This window comes from Rhinolophus sinicus, linkage group LG16, assembly GCF_036562045.2.
Source record: "Rhinolophus sinicus isolate RSC01 linkage group LG16, ASM3656204v1, whole genome shotgun sequence".
NCBI classification, from domain to species: Eukaryota; Metazoa; Chordata; class Mammalia; order Chiroptera; family Rhinolophidae; genus Rhinolophus; species Rhinolophus sinicus.
In genome coordinates this window covers 37,430,937-37,457,419 of record NC_133765.1, presented here as the reverse complement: position 1 = coordinate 37,457,419, position 26,483 = coordinate 37,430,937, and the positions used below count along the sequence as shown (strand labels likewise).

General features: G+C 45.5%; 1 protein-coding gene across 3 annotated transcripts in view; it reads right to left on the bottom strand.

The window, feature by feature from the left end:
* The window catches only part of GLT1D1 (glycosyltransferase 1 domain containing 1), a 51,130-nt gene that overhangs the window by 19,840 nt on the left and 4,807 nt on the right, over window positions 1–26,483 (bottom strand). The window contains exons 2-8 of one of the 3 annotated variants that reach the window (XM_074321931.1): window positions 25,847–25,995; window positions 22,854–22,959; window positions 19,562–19,613; window positions 10,142–10,154; window positions 8,485–8,541; window positions 2,781–2,876; window positions 2,153–2,202 (exon numbers count right to left, since the gene is read on the bottom strand). In XM_074321931.1, the coding sequence (XP_074178032.1) occupies window positions 2,153–2,202; window positions 2,781–2,876; window positions 8,485–8,541; window positions 10,142–10,154; window positions 19,562–19,613; window positions 22,854–22,959; window positions 25,847–25,995 (523 nt within the window). Of the gene's footprint in view, window positions 1–2,152; window positions 2,203–2,780; window positions 2,877–8,484; window positions 8,542–10,117; window positions 10,155–19,561; window positions 19,614–22,853; window positions 22,960–25,846; window positions 25,996–26,483 lie in introns of all 3 variants that reach the window. The other 2 variants (XM_074321930.1, XM_074321932.1) reach the window with 2 other exon arrangements.

Sequence of the window (26,483 nt, the reverse complement as noted above, 5' to 3'; positions counted from 1 at the left end):
ATTTGATGAAGACCTTTTACAAGGTGGGAAATTGCTGTGGCCTGAATGTCTGCGCCCTCCCCCAAGTTCATGTGCTGGCATCCTAATCCCCAAGGTGACGACAGTAAAAGGTGGGGCCTGTGGGAGGCTGAGGAGACGGCTGTGTGACTTACTGCAGCTTATCCGGATCTGGAAGCCTTGGTCTCTCCCGCGAACGGACAAAGTGACCAGACCCTAAGAAAGCGCGGCTAAGTGTGAGGGTGGCACAGTGCCACATGCTTATCAGTGGTCTGCTAGGGGGCACATGTGCCACCCGGGGATGCATTTCCCCATTCCCTGCAGGGGCTTCCATGGTGAGCAGTGGACGCCTCTGGAAGAAGTGCTTTAGAATCAGTCATTCACGGCAGTGAACTGAAGGTCTCGGGACCCTCAGATGGCGACCATCACAGCAGGTTGGGGCTCCCACACCAGGGCCCCCTTTCCTGGCTGTGTCCTCTCATCACTTGCAGTCCCAGCTCCACCCAAGCAAACCAGCAGCCCGAGAGCCGTTGCCCAAACTTCAGCTATTTGCGCCCACTTTCACAGTGTGTCATAGCTGCGTGCCATCTGTCCCTCAGCTTATTTGGTACTTTTCGTGCAGTCAACTCAGTTTATTTTTAAAGGAAATGTGCGTAATTGGAAAGCCAGTGTCACGTGCCATAGATAGAATGCAACCATGAAAATGCAGACAGTGACAAAGAAAGCCAGGTTAACTCAGTTCTTTCTACCCCCGTTATTGCCAGCCCAGGGCTCTGAGCTTGGGGCCTTCTCTCCTGGTTAGCAAAAATCTTAGCATCAACCTGAAACTTTTCTTTCAGCCATGCTCTTCAAACAGAGGGACGGAAAGAGAATTAAAATAGTCATAATAATAACTTTGCCACTAGGGGACTTAACACTAATTAGTGCACAAGGAATTATCTTGTTATCACCAAAAGCCTGGCACTGAGTGTGTGTGTGTGTGTGTGTGTGTGCAGGTGTGTGTGTGCAGGTGTGTGTGTGCAGGTGTACGTGTGTGTATGAGTGAGTGTGTTAAACCAAATGACGTAGATTGAGGCCTGCTTCATTCTCCTTGACAGCCTATGTGGCCACACAGATTCTCTAGCCCATGATACGTTGGTTAGGTTAGGTGGCCTCTTTCTCGGTAAACGTACTATTTCCAAAGGTCCTTTAGAATACTGAGAAAAGTGTGGGCCCTGCATTGCATGCTCTGTGGGTCCCAGGGAACTAGAAAACCTGCATAAGGCAGAATTACAGAACACATGAGACTGAGTTCTGTAGAAGGCCACTCACTGTTATGTGAAGTGACACAGTGCAGTCACACAGGAATTCAACAAGCACACACAGCTCTGCCTGCTTGGCTAACGTGCAAAAGGAAGAGACAGAAGTTGTTCATGGGGTGCGCTGTGCAACCCCGGAACAGAGACCCCACGGAGAAAGGGAGGTGTCGCTGCCGTGTTCCGTCTCACTGCATGGAAACACTACGTGTGTTTTGTCCAAACTGCTTGGAGTAAATCAAAGTTCACGTTCATGAGATGACCGGTGTCGCCACAGATTCTCCCAGCCCTGAGCTCTCAGACCTGAGTGGGGAACAGAGCACGCGCTAAGGGGCAAGAGGAAATCTTGGAGCCCCGTGGAATGAGCGGCAGGACGTCCAAGCCCTTCCACGGGTCTCGGGTCCCCAGGGGTCAGGTATGGACCCCTCCCCACGCCACGTGGAGTGTCTCTCCTGCTGACAGACGCTTATTTTCCATCCCAGCGCAAGTCAGTTACAGAATGGGGGCCCTGGTGAAGAAACTGCTGTTTGCCGAGCAGTTTAGGGGAGCTTCCGAGACAAAGCGGCTCACGCATGAGGCCTGCCTTCTGCGCGGTTCAGACCAGCTTTCCCTTTCTACGGCTCCTCTGAGTTTCCGTAGGACTCACTCGTTCTCCTCTGTAGCAATGAACTAAGCGCAAAGAGGTATAAAGCCTCGTAACATTTAACCTGCTCTGGTTTTCATTTTTTAAAAGGCAGACATTAGTTACTTACAAGGAACAAAATAATTTGGTTTGAAGAGTAACGTAAACTAATTTTAGAAAATATATAAAAAGCATAAGGAAGACAACAGAAATAGGTCAATGCTGTCATGGCACTTACTTCAGGACCTACAATCACCATGTAAACGTTGGGCTCTTCTCGATGCCATTCTCGGGGAGAAAAAAGAAAAAAACTTTTAAAATGGTGATAAGTCACAGCTGAAAACATAATTATTACACTACAATATATATTACTTCAGACCATTTTTCTTTCACACTAGTCAATTTGAATTACATTTATTTAAAATGTAAATCTTTGGCATTTTTTGCTTTTAGGCAAAATATTTTTCTAGAACATTACGTATTATCCAGACACCTAATGTATTAGATACCAGCACTGCCACGCCACCAAAGCTCAGTAATATACTGGAGCACATGCAGATCGACTTAGCGACACAAATCCACACACATGGTACACTCTGACGTGTGGGAAACATTTCCAGATCAAATTATTTTAGCCTTATAATTATCGGCTATTTTTTATGATTTCCTCAGAAGCCGAGGGCAAAGGAAAGTAGAAAGCAGCAGAAATTACGACTCAGAACTATTGTTTTTCTGGTTGCTTTCAGTGTAACCTAGAAACGGGTCTGCAAATGTGCAGAGAAGAAGATACAGCTCAAAGCCCAAATGAGAACAGGGTGAGACAGGCGCCCACGGGAACCCGCAAGCTGGCTGACTGCCAAACATACCTGCGAAGGCGTCCACCAAGTACAGCGGGTCTTTGACTTGTCTGAGCCCACAGATCAGGAGAAACACATGTAAATTATCAGCGCTTTGCTGGATGTCTGCAACAGAAGGTGTTTTCAGTGGCGAGGTCTCAGCCCGATGATGTGGCAACCGCATCAGCCAGCCCGGGAGCCACAGGGCTCTGAGCCCCCAGAGCTGCTCCCACTCCCTAACCCGTCACATCCCTTACATCCCGTCATTGAGGGACTGACTCCTCAAGGTCGGTCCATCTCAGCTGAGCTCAGACGTAGGAGTGAGCCCAGGCACGCTCAGGTGGAGTGAGAATTGACCTGGGCCCAACTGCTGCGAAATCATGAGAAACTACATGGTGGTGGTTTTAAGCCACCAAATGAAGAGGGGGCTTGTTATGCAAAAATAGATCCGCTGAGTCAATAGAAATTGGAAATGCAATTAACACAAGCTGACCTAAAACTGCATCATTTGCAAACTTATGTAAATGAACATAAAAATCTTGCAAGTAAAAGGTTTTCATTCATTCATTCCATTTCATTCCTCCATTGCTTAATGCAAACATTTTCCTTTTGGAAGTCTTGAATAGGAATATGATTGACACCACTTTGATCCAATCACAAAAGCTAAATAATAATAATAATAATAATAATGCACAACCAGCTCTAGAGAAAATCTTTACTGAAATGTTAAGATTCAGAAGTCCTTCTTAGAAAAGCCTTAAAAAATTATCACAGCCTCTGAATTACCTGTGAGCAATTTCATTGAGATATATGAGTTTATTTTTTTATATTTCCCCAGTATTCTGAGTATCCTGAAACTAATCTTAGAAATACAAACTTTTTTGAGTATTGTTTGACCCAAAGTTGAAGCCAGAAGCTTATGTGCAGAAGTTGAACTTGAGATCAAAGGAGCTGAGGTCAGAGGAAGTTGAGGTCAAGCATTTGAATCCAGGTCAGGGGACAGCAATTCTCTTTAATGACCAAAGTGGAAGAATACCTTCAAGGATGAGGTGTGAAAAACAGTCAAAATCTAAGTTGCCGGGCAAGAACCATCAAAGGATGCTGAAACCAGTGAGGGAAAGTTTGGTGAGGATGGAAATTAAAAGTGTCTTCTCAAAAATTACTTACAAAGGAACTAGAACACCTGTACATGGAAAAACCCGGGGACACCCACTTAAGTGAGGAAACCTTAGCCCAATGCACATGGGTGTTTATACACACACACACCACACACCACACACATCACATACACCACACACCACACACACACCACACACCACACACACACACACACCACACACACACACACACACACACACACACACACACACACACACACACACACACACACACACACCACACACACCACACACACACACACACCACACACACACACATCACATACACACACCACACACACACACACACACACACACACACACACACACACCACATACACACACACACCACACACACACACCACACACACCACATACACACACACCACACACACACCACACACACCACACACACCCTTTATATATTGAAAAAGAAAATAAAAAACCCAGTAATGGGAGAAGTTGATGTAAAGTGTCTCCAGACGTGTTACACAGAGAAGGACACAACATCACTTACAGCTATTCAACTATATAAGAAGGAAAAGAAGGAAGGTGGCAGGACAAGAACCATGCAAGTCCCAAAAAGAGGGGGACAGTGGAGACTCGCTATTACTGAGTGGAGAAAAAGTAAATTCAAGAACAAAACTAACAAGCAAGGATCGCGTCCTGAGAAGGCATGCAAAGAAAACACTTTTAAAACCCATGTGACGCTTGGGCACAGAGACACATTTAGTTCTTTATTTTTGCTATGCGACCAGTATAGATGTCGGAAACCTAGCTATCGTCAACCTTTATCCTGCTTTGACACATCACATCCTTGTTACTCAGAACCGCCGGTTCAGAAGGCCCGGTGGCCTTTCGATCAGGTAAAGCTGGAAAAAAGCGGCCCTCACCCACCTGCACCCCAGCACCCCGAGGAACGTCAGCCTGGAGAGAGAAAATGATAATTCACAACACTGATCTTCAGAGTGTTCAGGCTGTGACTTACGGTAACTCGGATTAACTTCAGGCTCGCTACGGCCCTGCCCAGCTTTAGGGAAATGCAGTGTGTTCAGCCTTAGATTTTAAAAACAGAAGGAAAATAGACTGCCCTGTGCAGGTCTGGAGGTGAAGCAGGTACCACCCTAATTTTTTTTTTGGTGGACTTTGTTTCCTCGTATTAACCCCAAACTTAACTTTTCTTATCTTTGCTTTTCCACTAATATCCAGATTATCCACATGAATGAAAGTTTGAACACATCGCTTGCAAACACATACATTTATGTATCGTTCTGACATTCCCACTTCCTGGAGAAGGGTATTTTTATCTTCCAAATAAAATGTGTCATTTTCATGGTCTGGCACCATATCGGTCCCAAAACGCACTTCCTCATCCTGTAAGTGACTCATCAGCTGCCTCCTGAACAGAAACCCAGTCCACGTTAAGGCACTTTCTGTCCCCTTTTTTCTATTCTAGCAGCTCTGTTTATTTTCTGTATGTGTTATTATAAGGAGAAAAGAATTCAAGAACTTCAGATGAGTGTAGTAGACTTACGTGAATTTTAGCTGAAAGATCGGATTTGGGGTCTGTGAGAGCATAAAGGGATCTAGTAACATTAATTTTTCAGATGAAAAACCAGTGAGTTTTCCTAGGAAGAAGTATACTACCCTCTGAGTTAGGCATAGTAGAGTCTCCATATAGAAAAACAAATCGAGTTTAGAAAGAGAGAGAAAAATAAACACTAGAAATAGAAATAAAATAAAATGGAAAACAAACAGGGAGGTGTGGCCAGGTCAGACTTAAGCTTTCATAGTTTGGGGATTTGATGGCCTGCAATGAATCGATACTTTAAATGTCTTGGTCATTGGCATTTAGAAGATCACTGAACCATTGCCACATTGAAGGTGTATGCAGAAAAGCTCAGACAGCCTCACAGACCAGGTGACTCAGGCCAGGTGCCCGCCACACCTTCTGATCAGAGCAGCTATTGTAAATATCACATGAGCAATGACAGCAGTGCCACTTAGGGCATCTCACCTACTCTGTTCTTTATGTGTTCCTCGCTGCTCTGTTGGAACGTGGAATCTGGTTAGCATAAAAACCGTGTAATGCTATAAACTCAGGAGACAGCCGTCTGTTAGCTCGGGCGTGTGACATACTGCAAGGGAGAATGCATCATCAACTTGACAGCAGATATGTCAGAAGCGAGCTGTAAACCTTGGTGACGGATCAGCTACCTGCCAACTTACATGGAGTGTTCAGAGCGACCCTGTGCAGCCCCCTCCCCTTGATTTCACAGTTAACAGTTCCTAAGAATTCAGAGGGTGTTTGATCACGCAGCGTCTGTATCATATTCACTGTATCTTCTGCTGTCACCGCCTGAGGCTCAAAGTGGAGTGACACATCACAACCACAAGTTCTGAGCGCGCCAGAAGCCAGGGTAAGATAGAGGGTGGGTGACAGTGGCGGCCCATCTCTGCAGTCTGGCAGACAGCAGAGACGGACGGCCACGCAAATGAGAACAGATGCCGGATCATAAAACCCAGAGACCCGACTGAGCCTAGCACATCTTCCCCTTAAGCCATTCTCTAGCCCAGTCACAACCCACGCTCCCCTGTGACCCATCTATTCTGCATACGTTCACACCTTCTAATTGCACCCATTACGATTAACGTGTGGCCAAGTAGGTCTCTGGGGAAAACGTTTTCTAAGGAGCATTTTTAAATCTCTCAGCTGTTTCGTGAATCACTCAATAATAAGACCAATGAGACAACAGAACTCAATAAGAAATCCTTCTGCTTTTGGAAATTATGAATCTTAGTTACACAGCAACTGGGTCCTACGATGGATAGAAGATGGAATCACCTCACAGCAGGCAATGAAAGATGGGCCCATTGGCTCTGAGCGATGGCACACATGACCCGACAAGATAAAGCAGCCAGACAGCAAAGCGTGGGCTCGTCTGTGATGCTGAGAACAGCTCGGCTCTTGTCACTGAGACTGACGGACACACTCAGAAATTATTTCTAATGAAATGCGGGGACATTTGGTTTTCTTTTCAAGGGAGTCTAACGCTGACATACAGTGTGCAGCAGAGGTTTTGTTTGAAGTTTTTGGAGCAGAAGCCAGCTTGTGGCAGTGTCCTCATGTTTGCTGAGGGCGGGACATCAAGCCCATGCTCCATCTCTTCCTTGAAGTTCATGGCCGGACCTGCAATTTCATCTCCCCCCCGGGAGTCCTCATGCCTTGTCGTCTCTCGGGAGAAACAGTTCAGGCTAAAACAAGTACATGCGTAGGCTTCCATTTGCATTTGTGGGCCAGTTTTAGCTGCCCTAGCACCTTGAGCAGAATTACTAGGCTGGTCAGCCTGTCAGGCATTTATAACCCCAAAGGGCACACACTTAGGAGCCTCACGTGTGGACAGCGAAACTCTCTCTCCTGAAACATGCTGTACAAAAAACATCTTTTTGTTTAAACATCGTGACTATGCTTAAATGGTAACACGCACAGAAACGCAGTAGCAAGACCCTCCAAGCCGCATTACATGCAGGGAAAGTGGTACCGTCACAGCATCTGCTCATGTGCGACGTGTGAAAGCTGATTAGGGGCCGGCTCAGCCCAGCGGTTCTGTTTTGAGAACTGGCTCCTCAGGCAACAGCTGGGCAGACGCGTGACGGCTGAAGTCCCAGCAGCTAAACCACTGCGTAGCACGAAGCTGCAAAAACTCTGACCGTCCAACAAGGACTGGCCAAATAAGTCTACAGAAGCCACAGTAATACGATGAAGGAATGAAAAGTCACGAGGTAATTAGAACTAGTAGATAAATTTACAAAATACTGCAGAATATGGTGTCAACGTGGAAAACCCCAGTGTCTTTCTATATATTAGCAACAAACAACTCAAAAATAAAATTTAAAAACATTTGTAATAGCATCAAAAATAAAATCCTTAAAAATAAATATAGGTATATATTAAATATAAAATAATTATAATTCTGTAATTTGATATATTAAAAATATTTATAATGTTACGTTATAAATATATTTATAATGTTGAAAGACAAAAGTGTCATAGATATACTATAGCTATAATAACAATGTTATAGATAAATACATAAAAATCATTATATATGTAACATTGTTAAGAAAGATCACATCGAAATGTTAATAGCAGTTCCTTTTGGTGCTGAGATTTCAAGTGGCTTAAATTTTTGTTTCTTCATCTGCTTTCCATTTTCCCTTCTACAATGGTCATTGATTACGCGTGTAACAAATAAAGTAGCATGAAACGAACACAGGAGGGTGGCATCCTTAAAAGACCAAATGTCACACGGAGGGACACTGAACGTCGCGGTGGCATGTCCTCTGAGCAGCACCCTCTCCCTCCTGCCCTGCAGCTGGCGTTTCCTTTCAGGATCAGACCCCGACGGCGCCTCCAAGAGCAGAGACGCCGACTCCTGCTATCCTGTTCTCCTAAACCAGGGAATGTCTTTGACCCGACAGCTCTTTTCCACAACCACGAGCACGTCAGGAACTTCTGACACTGGCTGACAAGGTACACGTCAAACAAAACCCCACCAGAAGACTCTCTCTCTCACCTGCACGCTGAAGAAAGGCGTCCCAATTAAAGGCGGTGTTTGGTGCTGTGGCGATTCCTGGGTCAAAGAAAAGAGAAGGGAGTACACACTGCTGACGCAGAACCAGCTATTCCGTGTTGCATTTAAGCGACGGTCACACGTGGGCCTCATAAAGCCACTTGGCGTTCTGAGTGCTTCACGAATGCCCGTTAATACCTCCACACCTGAGGTTTAAAGCGAGCCCACGGGTTCCCAATGGGCAAAACCACCACCTTCAACCCCACCAGCCATGTGTGGGCCAGGCTGCCTCTAGGTCATTGTTAGTCTGAGTTCCTTAGAAATGCATGTAAGTAAGAGGTTCCTAAAACATTAGCACCTAACCTCTACTAGCCCCAGGTAGAAAGGATGTCTTTATGTCAAGTTCCTAATCTCATCCCTCTCCAAGTCATGTATGATTGCCTGCTGTCTGTGTCATTTCCTCAGACAGATGTGTTTTAAATTCTCTGAAAATCTGAACATTTTAAGATACAGAAAATTCAGTGACAACATTTAACAGATTGTCTTGGTAGCAGAAAAAACTTTGAAATTTCGTGAAATGTAAATGAAGTCATCCAACCACCTCCACATTGCACGTCTAATGTCTGAGTGCCCCCCCCCAGCCTGCCCTGAGCACCTCTGGGAGGGGGTGTCCCACACGACCCTGGAAGTCCTAAACCCCGCTGAGCAGGTTGACACTTTCAGTGCATCCGGCTGGAAACTGAGGTTCCGAGAGCTTACGCCGTATTCAGAACGCTTGTAGGCAGCAGGAGCAGCGTTCACACCCACGTGCTGCTTCCAAGCCGTGGTTCTGCTGCCTGGCGAGCCTTTCCCTGGGTTGGGCATCAGGCCACGGCCGAGGAGCAGGGAGGTGCCAGCCACCTCCTGCCCTGACACACGCACGCACCTTTCACACTCACAGAGCCAGCACATCGTTTTTAAGAAGCGGGCTCCGAGAAAGGGTTTGTTTGGTAAGCGACTCTGCTGCTGCAGGCGTCAGTGGAACCACCCGAGCACTGATGACAGTGTCATGCGCTGTGGGCAAGGTGGGCCTGAGGGAGGCCGTGCCCCTGCTGGTCAGCACCACGGAAAGCGCCTCACGGGGCCTGAACGCTGACCTTGGCCCCAACCTGGTCTAACCTCAGTCTGGCATCAGTTACGTGTTCTTCCTAGGAGCTGCTCAATCCACGATTCCCATCGGGCAGTACAGTCATTTACTGGCTGTGTGTAGATCCCGAGGGTTTCGGGAGAGGATGTCGAGGCCACCACCGGCCAGGCCCGGCTGAGGCAGGAAGGGGTGGACAGCGCAGAAGTGTTCCATGCCCCCCAGTTCAACTCAACCTAAACAGGGAAGCCCATCGTTTTCCTTTTCTAAACATCCCACTGACCGAGTGCATTGTACTTTACCGGTTGAAACATTAAGTGATCTGCATTTTAAATTATTCTTTTATAATGTTCTGTTTATCTTCTATCTTAACGTTAGAAAATAATAAACGGGTATCCATTCTATGAACTAATTTAAGTAAATCTCGCGTTATTTCATCCACAAACATTTCAGTACGTGTCTCTAAAAGATAAGGACTCAATTTCTTTTTCAAATATATTTTAAAATTCTTACCTTGGCTCTGGACATAGATCTTACCCTTAGCATGCGGCTTTAAAAAAGAGGGGAGAAAGGGGAAAAAAAGTAAATTTGATAGATTGTTACAACTGCTTTTTAGAAATAAAATAAAGGCCGTAAAATAATCATCTTGGAAAACATCACAAAGCATCCGCTATAGAGCCGCTCACAGGCTAATTACTTTATAGGAGCAAAGAGTTAACCTCTGCTTTTAATGGGGATTAGCCCATTAAAAGTACAGCATTATAAGGTGAGAAGCCCAGAGAAAGAAGGCCCTTATATTAGGCATCATACAATTTTAGAGTCTTACAGTTACTATGTTAGTACAAAGTTATTGAAGCTCAGACGAGAACATGCCAGTGACACAGCCCCTCTGGTGCATATCGTGTGCTGAAGCTGCGGGTAGGCATTTGGGGACATGGTTGGGGAAACACATCCTTGAAAGGAAAGAGTATGCGCCCACAACTCTGGGGAAGGAGAAGGAGGAGGCGATGGCGATGGGTAAGAGCGCCCACCATGTGGGGAAACAAGAAAGCAGGCACCAGGGGCGGACGCTTCCAGGCAGGTGAGTGGACTGGTCTCAAGGACCCTGTAAGGACGTCCCCGAATGCCTCTCTGACATCAAGGGAATGTGTGGCACTCACATAGGTGATCTAGATATTTGTACCAAGATAGAAACTTACTATTCCTGCTGGTGTTTTCTGGTGGAACGTCACAAAAGTACTAGAGAGAAAAAGAATCCATGTCTCGAGTTCATTTCGACACAGTGGCATAAACGTTTTTAAAATCAAGTTTAGAGACCAGGCAGATGTACCAGGAGTACACTGAGAAGCCACATTTCAGTGGCTGCAGGGTCAACGAGTCAAGATACCGATGGCTATTCCTCATAGGTAATCAAAGGACAGAGTCACTTGGGTGAAGAAGTCCAAAAGAGATGCACCTATGTGTCACGTGGCTGAAATAGCCGATCTGTGCATGGAATGTCAAACTAGCCAGTGAGTGGTGGTCCCAGGAGCAAACCTCAGTGCTGTCCCCCCGAATGTGTGGAAGGGCGCCCTGAGGTCCCCTCAGTGACGGGAGCCCGTGGTGTTGTGTGTGGTCCGCTAAGCACCTCCACCTTCATCCTCAAATCAGTTCCATGTTTTGGGAAACAAGCCAAAGGGGAAGCTGTCCTGCCAAGGGAGAGGCAATCAAAGGGGAGACGAGGCAGTGGCCCTGCCCTCGCCGGGTTGATGGAAGGTTCTGGGAGAGGCAGCACCCGCCAGCTCAGGGCGGCCGACTGGGAATCGGTACACAGACAGGGTCTCGACTTGGCCTTGCGTTGTATATGTCACCACTGGAAACTGGAAATTGAAGTTCAGAGCCCCTAAAACATGCCTTCTGTTTATAATTTCCCTGGAAAGCTGGAGAACATTTTATTGGGAGATACTGGAGGCTAAGGGCGCCTCTCCCCTAACCAGCCCTGAGCCGGAAGCCCTGGCCTGGAAACTGCCTATAAGAAGGACGGTGACACAGAGCCAAAAAGAGACCAGTGTGGCCTGTTAACTTGGATGTTAACACATGTGTTCGACAACAGATTCAATCTAACCCTACGCAAATTCGACTCATGACGGTAAGGCAAAGTAGGGTTTTAGTCTTATTAGGGTTTAGCCACTATTTTCATTAGAAATATGCTCTGTAATTAGAGCTACAGGAATCCAGAATGCTTCTTTCAAGAAGATTTCTTTTACGCAAACAAAAATTAACTAAAGTAGTATCTTAACTCTATAAGCAGAATTAATTGACTGTACCAGAAACGTCAGGATTTGACTGCTGGCCTTTACATGTCCCCGAGCATTATTTCTCTAAAATCTACTGCAAACCCGAAAAGTATCAAGTCCTCTACAGACTTTTAAAATGTCTCATAAATGACATTTTAAGTTTCTTTCTGAGCAAATCAATAAAATAAGAGTTACACTATAAAAGGACTCTGGACCCGGGTTATTTTTAATCATCGTAATAAAAGAAATCTGGCAAAAGGAAATTGGTTTATATTGATTTTGAAAAACATTTTCTATATTAAAATGTTCTAAATACAAATTAGCTTTCTTTGCTCAATATTTACTGTTGTTTCACTTGCCTTGAAATAACATAAAAGTCAAATATCGTTTTGCAAGATTAGCTCATCGATGCATAAAATGGAAAAGACGACGGACCGTGTGTGTGTGTGTGTGTGTGTGTGTCTGTAGTGGGTGGGAAGGGAGGAGTCTCCATTTTGAATGTCCGTGAGAAACCATTACTTAATTTGACCCATCACTAGATTAAAAAAGCCAGGGCCTTGTTGGACGGATACCTGGAAATACACAGGACGTGACTTTGTAACAGCCCTGAATGCTGATCGATGCTGTCTCATCACGGAATAACAGCCAGTCAGCAACAACAAAAATGCCTGCTCTATGATTAATACAGCCTCCTAAAGCTAAACTTTCTGCAAGTGAAAACCACAACAAATATTAGTTTTGGAAATCTATGCAATTTCATACTCCACAGATGGCAAAAAACACGAACTTTTTACTTTGAAATGACAATGTGGGGGACGGCTTCATTCAAAGTACTTTTAAAATAGTTACAAGTGGCTTAAAAGAAATTGTGCATTGACACGGAAAGCTCTCAAAATACAGCTACGTCACAAAACACGTAAATAGAAACTGGGCACTTTCAGGGACACAGGTCTCCTCTTTTCTCCCTCTACTCTCTTCCTTTAGAAATCTGTTTCTAAGCAAGGAAAGAAAATAGTGGTCTTAAAGAAAAGAAAAAGAAGTGGCATGGCCTTGTCACTGAGCTCCCACAACTGAACTAGACAAAGATTTTTCAAGAAAAGAAAACACGCATGAATAAGACAAGGAGGAAATCTGGGGTCCAGTCCTGTGGGTGTCAGTGGGGCAGGCCTCAGAAACAAGCCCAAAACAGTCCGTGACCCTGGGCATAATCACAGGGTGACAGCCTGGCACCTCCTCGGGTCCGGTGGCTTAAGAAACAGGGATGCCAATGGGACAGCACCCGGGAAGTTACATCTGTGGAGTGAACAACTCGGAATTACCGCTGGTTATTCAAAGACCTCCCCTACCTTTCTCTGCCTTCGAGACTTGAAAAATTAGAACCAATGTGCGAGCCCCGGGTCAGGTAAAAGGTAAACTTGACTTCTAGGCTCTGACACTGACAAGGTTTCCATCCTTTGAGTTATTTTAAAACATTTCAGTTCCCAGGGATCTCATGGGGGGGGGGGGTGCAAAGAACACTTGCAGTCCCGTCGTGACGTCTCTGAGGAGAGCCAGTCTTAATAGAAATATAGAAGTTACTAAAAATGACGAGCTTCCTGGGATGTGACCAGTCCCCAGGGTTTCTCCTGCTGACCATTTGTGGGGAGGGCCAACCTATAAGCTAGAGAGTCGAAAGATGGAACCCACAACAGGAATACTTTTCAGGTTCCATCGTGTTAGAAACTGTAATCAAAGACGTGGTCTGTCGCTGCTGGGACCGCCACCGTGACTTTCGGAAATAGATACGCAGCAGTGGGCCATGCGAGAGGAAGGGGTAGTCATCAGAAGTTCACTAGACACGCAGCCGTTAGTCGCTAAGCAGCTCGCACACGTCAGGCCAGCACTAACTTTTTAGCTCACCTGTGCCATGACCCGTGCAGGTGACCGCCAACGAAATCTGTCTTGCTGTCTGTGTTTCAATTTCCAAAAGAATTCTGATGAGCATACGCGTCCACTGAACACATAATGACACTGTGGGTGTCGCCTAACACAACTGCTCCAAGGAAGTCATTTTCCTTTCATAAATGCCACAGTAAAGGAGGCCAGAAGGCAGTGACTCAGAGTGGCCACGTTAAAAGCCAGCCAAACAAACCGCTGAAAAGCCCCCCCACCAGGAGGCTCACCTCCGTGCTAACCTCAGAAAAGGCTACGGCTGTGTCGTTTGGGTCGTCGTTGTGCTGCCGTGAATTGGAAAACTGCATCCAGCAGGAGTATTTAAACTCAAGACTTTCTAAAAATAGTTCATGAATAATTGGAATTTGGAGAAAGCCCTCTTATCAGAGCACTATCCGAAAAAGCGTGCAAATAGCGCAGTAAAAACCCCATAGGCCTGTGGAATTTGACCCCAGTGCAGATTTTTTAAACCACACTCATTGCTTCTGCCGAGAGAAGAGCCATCGATTAAGACGTACATCTCACTTATTTTTAATTTTTTGGTGAAATACATACATTTTCTGGCAAATTTAGAGAAAGCAATCTAAACTTGGACTAGACCTACAAGTGCCTAGATTTGCAATCTGCATATATCGAGTACGTACTATAAAAGGAAATCAAAATTCTGTACGGGCTACTTTTACATTCCCACAAAGCCTATATCGGTTAGACATGTATAGTGAATCCAATTCCTAAAAAAATGCCAAATCGAGTTCCCACTATCACAAACCAGGGTCAGGCCATCCCAGAGCACAAGCACTGCTGCACTTGCATGATAAATATTAATAACAGCAAAGGGACCTGGCGAAGAGCCCTCTGGGGTTGTGCAGTTTACAAAATAGGCACGATATTGAATTACGGCTGATAAAAACAACACTGAAAAAAAAATAATAATGACCTGAGCCCAAACAAAGGCATTTCAAATTAAAAGAGAGAAAATAAAACCATCTTTATTGAAATCTAATCAAAGTAATTTGTGCAGAGTCAGCCAAAGACAGATTGGTGACGATAAATGCAGCCTCCAAAATAACGTTTTTAAAGGCACACCCCAGCTTTCTCGAGGGCTGAAATGCACCCACAGCTTGCAAAATAAACCCTCCCTTGGCACATTTTTGTTACTATGTCTCCCATGACCCGGGACTGCACGAGTCTGTGTTTTAGCAGCCTTGAAACAGGGCACTCGCCACTTGTAGGCACGTGCTATCCAACACGGCAGCCACCAGCCTCCAGAGGGTACTGAGACCCTGAAAGGGACCTGGTCTGAACAGCGATTGGATTTCGAAGACTGAGTACAAAAGAATGCAAAATACCTCATTAGTCGTTTGTATACTGCTTACATGTTGAAATAATGAGATTGTGGATACAAAGAAGGCATCCTTGGCCCAGGAGAGGGCTGGCCTTTGGCTGTGGATTCTGGGAAATAATCTATGTGATACCTGAGAGGCATGTCTTTGTGTGGGGTGGGACCAGCCATAACCAATAGTGTTAGGTGAGGGCTGCCATGCCAGAAAGACCAAACGTGATTTAGGGTGTGAACTTCGGGTCCAGCCGTATCAGTTGATGGAGACTGCATTCAACCATGTGGGCAATGAATTAACCAATCAGTCCAGCCTACCTAATGAAGCCCGGAAAAACTCTGGGCAACAAACGTGGGTGAGCTTACCTGGGGGATAGTACTTTGTGCACATGGTCTCAGGTCAATAACCTCAGAGCATAAGATGCCTTAACTCCCTGGGGGAGAAGGCACTGAAAGCTTGGCCCTATGTGTCTCCTTAGATGGCTGATTTCTGTCTGCACCCGTTCCCAGTAATAAATCATAACCATGAGCGTAGTGTAATGCTCAGTTCTGTGAGTCCTCCAAGCAAACTAGCAAACTTCAGGGGAACTCACAGTTGGTGCCAGAAGTGAGGGCTCCTGGGGACACAAACTTTGCAGTTTGGCTAACTCCAGGCAGTGGGTTAAATAAAATATACTATTAAAACTAATTTTACTTCTTTCCACTTACTTTTTTTAATGCAACTACCAGAAAATTTAAAATTACATTCATGGCTCACCTTCGTGGGTTGCGTTGTACGGCTGTGAACAGCCCTGGCATCGAGAGTGTGCCTGTGTTTACGTGTGTCCTCATTTAAATTAAGCTTGAGAAACACAAGTTTTAGACCAGAGTTTATGCTCAAAGCTACATGCATACCCACATAAACTATATAATGTATATTCCCTCTTTTGAAGTCACAAAAGCAATAAGAAGCAAATGCCGTAATTCATTCTCATCTGAGATGATTGGCATTTGATTCTGCTTTGGTAATAATTAGGTAGGATCAACTAATCTACAATCTGAACCATGCTGCTCACTAAAAGAGCAAACATCTCACACTGGAAACAAAAGCTGGTGGTTTAATAATGAAGGATAAAACTTAATTACTCAAACACTGTGTCACCGTTCAGGATACGCAAATGAAACTAGTCCCTCTACAAAATCCACCTAAGATAATTATATGAATATGGCTGCATGATGAACCTTTGTATTATTTACACAGTTTTTATTTGCAAGACTAATCAAATCAAAGTATTGAACTGAACTGCATTGAAAAATCACCCACACTAAATAAAAATACAAAAACCTATTAAAAAACAGTTCACCTTAGAATTTAATAACTAACCCCCACCACTTAAATGATAAAAACAAATTCATCCTTACTTTTATTAGCTTTCATTATAGTGCCTCTGACAGCATCACCCAAGATCAAACAAGTTTTGCTGCCGTCTCGCTATTTTCTCAGATGCCTGGTTATTGTACTTGGAAGAGTATCTTTCTGCAAACAAAGACGGCTAACCCAGGGTTGGAGTAGATGTGGAGTGGCTGGCCACTCAAGTGACCGCCAAATGAATGGTCAGCTTAGTTCTGAGATGGAAGACGATCCTTCTGACAGCACAAGACAACAGTATGGCTGCCCAGCCCGCCCCAAGTGTAATCCACCTGCTGTTAGTAGCATTTTCTTATTATATTGGAAAGTTAAACTCATCTAAGGATAATCCTTTCCATGCTTCAGTTTCCCCTTGACATGGGTGACCCCAGACCTCTGTCTCCCACTGTGCCCTCGTCTGGGGGCAGCCACCACTGGAAGCTGCATTCTGGATACTTACCCCCAGGCCAACTGGTCTCTAATTCCGTTTGTCTGGAACTCAGAGATCCCGTTCCTCTCCCTTCCCCCATCCAAATGCCTTCACTCAAGTCCCTCCAAAATGTATTGATCAAAAATCATAAATTGTGTTAACACATGCGAGCCCCTCTTCATTTCTTCCTTACATGCTGTCGTCTTCCCACTAAAAACTACCCACACCATGGTGCGTACGTTAAAAAACATTCTTTATCAAGGTGCATTCATAGGTAAAATGGTATATTATTTACAGGTGAAATGGCATGACAGCTGTGATGGTTTAAAATATTCCAGAAAAATAAAGTGTGTGCATGTATGTGCATGTGCATGTATGTGCGTGTGTGTGTGTAATGAGTATGTACCACATTTCGTGTGATTTGCAGCAAAAAGTAAGTGGTACAGTAAGTGAACACCTGCACTGACTTGGGAGGGTCACAAGATTGATGGACAGGTGATGAGCAAGACAGAAGCTGGGGAAAAGGGCAGGGAATTCATGGAGAAGGAACGTGCTTCGCCAGGTAAAAGCTTTCCTTCCCGTCTGGCGTAACAGGAGACCTCTGCGTTCTCCTGTTTGCTGTTCCATCCCACCCGTTTTCCATGTGTCATCCTGACTGTGGTACGTGAAGAAAATCTGAGTCTCACTGATGGGTGGTGGGAAGGGGAGGGGCATTTTAATAGCTGTCTCAGGTCACTGACAGGTAATAGTCTTGGGTTCTACACCCAAACTCAACGAACGGTAATTTCTTAAAGGTGAGTTGCAGTCGGGACCTGGAACCACCTCACACTCTTACCTGAAGGTCCACTGGTGTCTCTTCCACCTTCAATGAACCTGTACCTACGCACGGTTCTGTAATGCCATGTATTAATGCCGTGTCATTTGAAACTACTGTTTCCATGAGTGACATCAATCTTCCAAATGTTGAAACGTTTCATTATACAACATCCCAGAAAAATCACGTTTGTTAACATGACTCCGATCTTATCAGGAAAGTCTCTATGGGGAAGCTGTCAGCCTTTTCTGCAACGCGAATTCTGGCTCAACAATTCACATGTTACCACTGGCAACGAATACTGCCAGCTGTTTTTCTTGACGTGACTGGCTCCATTCATTGTGAAGGAGCTGGCTACCAAACGCCCAAGTCTGAATAACCACGGCTTATCTGTCAGTCACCCTTTCAGATAAGAAAACTCGTGTCCAAAAGTGGCGAGTTCAGTTTGCAACTCAGACTGTCACCCAGGGGCCTCTTCTCAAGGACCAGCACGTTCCATTGGGATCACAGCAAAAGACCTTCATGCTTCTCCTGTTTCGCCACAGAACATTTTAAAACTGTATTCTAAGGCTAATATTTCACGAAATAAATAATTTCTGTTGCTTTACCCGGAGATTCTTAAGTGATTATTTTTTTGAAACTACAAGTGGGTGGCAAGAAGTGGTCAGTGACTCTAGGGCATCGGCTGGCTGCTCCATCATCACCTTTCCAATGGCAGAAAAGGGCAAAATACGTCAGTGTTAGGATAAAAACAGGCTTGACGCTGTAGAGGCCTGTAAAGCCCTCAGGCCCCCACACTGAGAACCCCTGGTTTAGATGAGGGGCTGGCAAAGGGGACAGCGTAACACGAGATGCCAGGAGACAGTCCTTTTTGATTCTGAGGCTCACCACCCATTACACTGCACAAAGAGATGCAGCCTCCCTGCTCTGCCTGGGAAGCGCTGGTGGGAAGGGCGAGGGCCGCTGTCCCAGGGAGACGTCACCATCACATGCATGGGGTTTCCTGAGCTTTGGGGAAGGGACCACCAGTCCCACAAAGGACAGTGTTTGTCCCTGACCCACTGCAGCAGTCAGTCACCAAGTGCCAGATTTTACAGACTGAAATTCTCTGACGAACGTGCAGCGCCTGGGACATCACGCACAGGAGTGGCTCCCACAGAGGGTGAGTTGCAGAGCCCGGGGACCAGCGTGCTGGTGACACAGGCCCACCACGGGCTCCCCACCAGAGAGGAAACGCTCATGCCTGCGGTCCACCAGAGGAAGTGACCTTCGGCGTGGCCTTTCCTTGGTTTCGCAGGCACTAAGCTCTATCGTGCCTTTACATAGCTGCCCACTGAGAACTCAGACTCCCAGCAGCTCATTTCACCTGCCCCTCCCCCAGTCATAAGGGGGTGAACTTGTACAGTTACAAAGTCGCTGATTCTCTAAAGCTCTTCAAATAAACAGTGTAACTGGGAAACTTCATCTGCCACCTGAGAGATTGCTCTGCGTGTGGACGAGGTGCTGCAACCTTTATAGCACAGCCTGTGAGTCACCCAATCTGAGCGTATGAAAACAGACAAAACATTAAGATTTGGCTATTGGGCTATTTTCGCTATTCAATAACCACATAAAAAAATCAGTGCAGTTTTAAGAGGAGCTATACAAATAAAAAACATCAATAGACGGGAAACATCATACGCTACTGTGGCTACAACAGGCAGTGTCGATGGGAGATGGTCGGTTCCCATAAACCTGCCTTCACCAGCACAACCAAAATAACAAGACAAGATAAATACATACCCACTGCAGGCGTGCCATTTCCTTCATTGACTCTGTGAAAGCGACTGCAAATCTAGTAAAATGAACAAAAATAAAAATGGAAACAATTAGGGCAGAATTCAATTAACAGAACTGCAAAGCAGCACTTCAGACCAAACTGTGAGAGCCAATTGAAAGTGTAATGACTCTTTATTACTCGTGGTCATCAGCCATTGGCTTTCATCTCTGCTGACATAAAAAAAAAAAAAAAAAAAAAAAAAAAAAAAAGTTGTGTATGCAAGAAATAAATAAATGGAGCTAGAACTTCCTATTTTTCTTGTGTGTTCCTTCTACACAAGGTCAGAGAACCAAGGTTAAAGCCAAAAGTCAGATGCAAGAGGGAAGCAAGGACCTCAATGTGTCCTCTGACCGTCCCAGGGCCGGCTGCTCAGTCCACCGGCTTCGCCAAAGGGAGACTATGCTGATGCATTCAAGACCTACTGAAGGGACACGGATAACGAGCGCTGACATCTGAATGTACTGAAATGGCTGTTTCCAGACGTCGGGCCAAATTCACATGGGACGAACCAGGAACCCCTTACAGTGCCAGCAAGTAAGAACGTGCTCAAAAACAAAACAAAACAAAAATAAAACGGCGAGGGCATGGCAAAAGGACTCAGGAGTCAACTCAACGCATCTCCAACGGCCGTGGCTGGGACAACTGGAGCATCCAAACTAACAATGAAAGTGATGAGTAACCCATAGAGCAAAGTAAAACTAATGCCCTTGAGTCCATATTGATATAAATAAATAACTTAATAAGTCAGTGAGGTCAAACAGACAACTCCTCCCTATAGTAGAATTCCAGTTAACACATGTAGAAGGAGTAGGGGAAATAGAAAATCACTATGAGGCAAACACCGCAGGAATCATTGTTGAGGCTTCATGGACGATTCCCGCCCAACAGTGTGACCGGGAAGGACGGGGTGCCCTTCTGCAAGTGCCTCTGCCTTGCCTGTCCTTCCCTCCGCCTCCGTGCCCTCCTACAAAGCCGTCACCAATTGCAGACACCATCGCATGTCCTCTACTGAAGGGAGACATAAGGAAAGCTTCCCCTGGGTACCATGAGGCTCGCGAGGAGGAGAGGATCACATCACACTGCATCTGAGCCCACTCGCCACCAGGGCCCCACCCGGTGGTGCAGAGTCAGGCTCAGCCAACAGGGACCAGTTGGCTGGCATCACGTAGGACACGCTCTCCACGCTCCCTGTACATCGACAAGAAATACAAATATTCTGACGGAATCAACTTTATTCTGAGAAATGAGGATAAAAAGGAAGAAAAGCAACTAAACAGAAATTGCAAGGGTGGTGTAGAAACCTTCCTTCGTGGGCGTCTGCAACGATGAGAAACTTAAGAATCAAAGAATTAAACAACACCCTGCTTGCCAGAGTTCCTGCTCCCTCATTAATTTAACACCCGATAGGTATTTTCTATTACTATTTTCTACTGGTACTAACACCACTATTACCATGTCTTCTGCAAGACATCAGAGCACCCCACATGGCCAGCGAACAACCTCAAACTTTCAGAAAAAGAAGAAAACCCGAAGAGCAGAGGAAAGCTGCTGAGCAGGGCATGGAGCCAGTGCTATAAAGACCGTGCATTTTACCCCAAAACAGCGTTTACAGATAAATGCTCAGATGCAATCCTCAGGATGACTTTTGTGGGACGTTAGAGCCACACATTTGGCAAGCATGATTAGCACCTGCTTTGCCCTGGGAATGTCAGCTCGGTGCCATCTGGAACAGGGCTGTGCTCTGCCTCCCCGCACCAGGGATACCTGGCACCCCGCAGGCAGACAGCAATACCTGCTGACCCAATAAGTGAAAGAACCAGTGATCCAACGGGAAGTCCTGCTGCTCAGGGTGAGGGACGGAGGGTGGGGGCAGGGAGGAGAGTGCAGGAAAACGTCGCAGGTGTGGGAGCTGATGCCGCTGTGAGGGAGGCAGGCGTCGCAGCCCAGCAGCTGGTCCTTTTCCACAAATTTCCACAAATTTTCAATACCCCTTATTTAATTTTGGTATTTCTAATATAATTACCAAATACTCATTATATTATAATATTATAAGCCAAAAACTTGACTCTAAGATAAGTTTGAATATTATACGATATAGAAAAAAAGTTTAAAATACAAAAAAAAAAAAAGTTGTAAAATATACCTGATGGGGAAAATATAACTAGTTACAAGTATTTGATTAAAAATGAAACACTCATTATAACGCTAGACAGGTTCAATACTTTGTTTTATAGAAATGTGCCATATTGTGTCGGACAAGAAATCAATGATTCGTGCAACTTTCCTGCCCACTAACCTCGATCGATACCCTGCAAATAAAAATCAATGCGTGTTTTAATAACAATGCAAAGAATAATGCTAATGATAATACTACAAGATGAATTCATTCAATATTGTTTCTACCAAGCAGAATGATTTTCCTTCTACAAGACAGTACATTACGAAGGACGTGGGCCTAAAGGTAATACATTTTGAGAGCAGAAGAACAACAGCATCAAGAAAACCTACGACAGATCACCTTCCAAGGTGAGTCCAATCACGTACATACATGTGTGTGCCGCACACACACACACACACACACTCACACACTGCACTCTCTAGTTTAAAAAGGTTGTATTGCTACGTGTGTGTCCAGGGCAATAACCATTCCCATCCCGGGAGCTAGAAACATGTGGAGACGTGTTAGATTATAGCCCCTGGCAGGTGCTGTTCACACGCAGGGTGCAGGATGAGGGGTGTGCGGGACAGCCCCCCGCACTGAATAACCGCCCTGTCCCAAAGGCCCGCAGCAACCCCATTGAGAAATCCAGTTGGTGGCCCCTCTCCCAAATGGTGTTTACATAATCCAGAAATCTGTAGAAATAAGAGCTACATCCAAAAGATCCTACATGGGCACACTGATGCAAAGTGGGCCCTAACTTGTGCGCTAATAAAGCCGGAGTTTATCTGCCGTATTGTCTCTTAGGAGCCACAGTGCCTCTGTCATGTACCTTCCCAACATCCCCAGAATGTTCATCCGACATTAACTGGAGTCGGACAATTACTCGACGGCAGTAACTTGTTTACAAGGACTATTCGTGGCAAAGTAAAAATGTACCAAATGGAAGAAAAATAAAATGAAATGACAGAAAGAAGTTGGCTTTATATGGCAAGATGTAACCCTCCCAATCTCTTGGTCTCCTCGGTCTTGTTGTTTCCATGAATTCCACCCAAAGTGTTAAATCTTTAATGCCTCGAAATGCTCTCCGGCTGTACCTGGCTTCCTCGAGGACTTTCCCCATCACTTGGTGTTTTTCTCCCTGGTTAATATCTTCGTTTAAATCAGTTCCACCGAAGATGATTCCAAAAGGAATTCCATGACCTGTAAAATTAGGACAGTTAACAAAGCAGCGAGCAGCCTTGGGGACAGCCCTCGCCAACCCATCCCAACACAGTGATACTAAACACCGAAGCGCCCAGAACACAGGGAGCGAGTTATGTTGTTAGTTTAGTTTTACCCAGGTCTCCCACATGGTAGACTGGTTATCACCATGACGGGCGTGACCCGGGACTAATCACGTGAGACACCGGCCACCGTTGTCAAGACTGTTTGAAATCAGTTTGCTTTAGATTTCAACAATGAATAATATTGTTTGCCACCATCTATCAAAGCCAAGCTTATCATTCCTAGGAAATGGGCTCATCTGGAACTATTACTGGGTGTTTGGCAGAAAAAGACCTCTTCAAATTGAGTCCTGCCATGGATTGTACCATGTTTCCCCAAATATAAGACCTCGCCAGACCATCAGCTCTAATGCGTCTTTTGGAGCAAAAATTAATATAAGACCTGGTGTTATATAAGACCCAGTATTTTATATTATATTATATTATATTATATTATATTATGTTATATTATGTTATATCATATTATATTATATTTATTGTATTATATAAAACCCAGTATTTATTATATTATATTATATTATATTATATTATATTATATTATATTACGTTATGTTATATTATGTTATATCATATTATATTATATTTATTGTATTATATAAAACCCAGTATTATATTATATTATATTATATTATATCATATCATATTATATTATATTATATTATAAGACCCGGTCTTATATTATAGTAAAATAAAACCGGATCTTATATGAATTTTTTCTCCACAAGATGCATTAGAGTTGATTGTCCGGCGAGGTCTTACCTTCGGGGACACACGGTAGTGACAGGCGCCATGGAGCGAGGAACTAAGAGGGAGACGAAGGAGATGCAGACGCCGTGACGTACCCCCAGGGAACATGCGGTGCCACAGGAATGACAAATCATGGCGGGGACCCAAAATACTCGAGGTGCTGTGTGTGCAAAGTGTGCAAGGATTGGCACAGGAACATATTATTCTGCGCAGACTATGGACATGTACCTTTTCCAAAAACACACACAGATGGACATAGAGAAACACACCCAGTACAGATGACGCCCGTTCTGCAGAGAGTTTAGACTTTCGGGGATGCTGAGACAGGGTGAATGATTTTAGCATGTGGAACGGACATGAGTCTTTGCAGAATGAAGGGCGGAGGGCCTGTGGTAGGTGGAATAATGGCCTCCCAGGACGTCCATACCCTAATTCCCGGAACCTACGAATCTGTTACAGGGGAAATGGAAATGCAGCTGCGAGAGAACTGAGGTTGCTAGTCAGCTAACCTTGAAGTGGGGGGATGACCCCGGATAAGCCAGGTGGCCCAGTGTAATCGCGGGGTCCTTAGTGTGGAGGGAGCAGGTCGGCATGACGCCGTGTGAGGACTCCACTGGCCACCGACTGCCAGCTTTGAAGATGCGAGGGGGCTGTGACCCAAGGACTGTGCTGTCTCCCGAGCTTGGAACAGTAAGGAAACACGTTCCCCACAAGAACCTCCAAACAGAGAAAGCCCTGCCCACATCCTGGTGTTAGCCCAGCGAGCTCCATTTCAGCTTTCAGACCCCCAGGACTACAGGGTAATAAACGTGCGTTCCTTTCAGCCCCTGCGTGTGTGCTAACTTGGCACCGCCACGGAGGAAGCGTTCCCATCGCCACCAAGAAACACGCTCCCTCATAGAAACCTGCTCCTGAAGGAGGCGAAGGAAAATAGCAGAGAAAGTCTCTTTTGGTGAAACTGCAGAACGGGAGAGCTGATTTTCTAAGAGCAGGCGCTGCTGTTTGATTTCACTATTGACTATGAACGAAGAGCTCATGCTCTGTGAAGCTGCAGTAAATACTCTGCAGCTTTGCGCCAGGTGGAGATGCAAATGGTTCCTGTGCAGCTGTGATGGTCAACCTTATGTGTCCACTTGACACCCAGAGTGCTGGCAAAACGTTATGTCTGGGTGTCTCTGTGAAGGCGTCTCGGGGGGAAATGAGCGTTGGCACTGGTGGACTTTGAGGTCACCCTCACCTGTGCAGGTGGCAGCACAAATCCATCGAGGGCCCAAGAAGAACAAAAAGGCGGGGGAAGACCTAATTCAGCTCATCTGCTTGAGCTGGGACGTCCGTCTCCTCCTGCCCGCAGACAGCGGCACTCCTGGTTCTCAGACCGGGGCTGATACCATCAACACCCGGGTCTCAGGCTTTGGACTCGGATGGAACCAGCTTTCCTGGGTTTCCAGCCTGCAGACGGCAGGTCACGGGACTGCGTGGCCCCCACAGCAAATGAGCCAATCCCTGTCATAAATCTCCTCTCTCACATCTCTCTCGGTCCCTTTGGCTCTGTTTCTCTGGGGAAACTTGACTCCTATACCAGCAGAAACGATAGCCCCCATTGACAGGGGTCAGGTGCAAACCTAGCAACCTAATTCTAATACTCTTTGTGAAATCAACTGATGCCCGTCAAACTGTCCTTAGCATCTCCGTAGTTCCCTCATTTGTAAATCAGTGCAATAACATCGTTCCTGGGTGCCCATTCTATGTTTTGTAAAAGAGTCCTGTTTTCATTCTGAAAATGATACTGTGAGTTAGGGAAAGACGGAAAACATTCAGGATAATGCCCCTCGTGCAGTACAAACAGCTTATACATTAGTCTGTTCTCAATGGGCAGAGTTACATATACCATTTTAGAAAATTACCGGTAAGACAAACAAACCAGAAGGACGACTGTGTTCCCTTGTGGAACCGGGTAAACCAGAGAAGCTGTCTCGTGGGTGTTTAATTGGACATTAAAGGGAGGCGCTGTGGTTTCCACGGTTCCTAGCGCTGCACCGCGGAAGGGAGAGGGTTACCTAGCAGAAGCCGGCCTCCTCGGTACAGGTGCAGAGCCAGGGCCGCCTCCACGGCCTCAGCCTGGATGAGGGCTGCAATCTCGGACGGGCCATCAAAGTCAAAGGCATCTTTCAGAAGACACACGTGACCTGCGGCTTCTAGATGGTCCCTTTATCAAAACATACAAACAGGGAAAGAAAAAGATGGAGAAACATTAATGCACCTCATTTTGCTGCCGTGATTAAGATTGCAAATCCAAAGACCATTACATCAGAAAGTTAATGCTGTGTCTGCTCTGCATTGTCTTGGAGACACAATCCACCTGAAATACAGAACAAGGTCATGGCCAAGACAGTCACCATCCACCCACCAGTCTCTGATACCTGGGACTGGCTGGGACCGAGGCCAGCGGGATAAAGGGCTAATTCAGGAAGTGCTGGCAGCCGTGAGACACAAGGCACGCACGGCCATTTCTTAGCGGCACTTGCTATGGCAGAAAACTCCATCTTTATCGCCTTGATTCCACTTTTTTCTCCCGTCCATTAGTTCCGGGTGACACCCAAAGTTTGTTTTTAAGCATACGTTACTCAGTTCTTAATAAGACCCCTGCATGATGCTAAAGAAAAATGAAAACTCAAAAACTTTCCCACAGGCCTG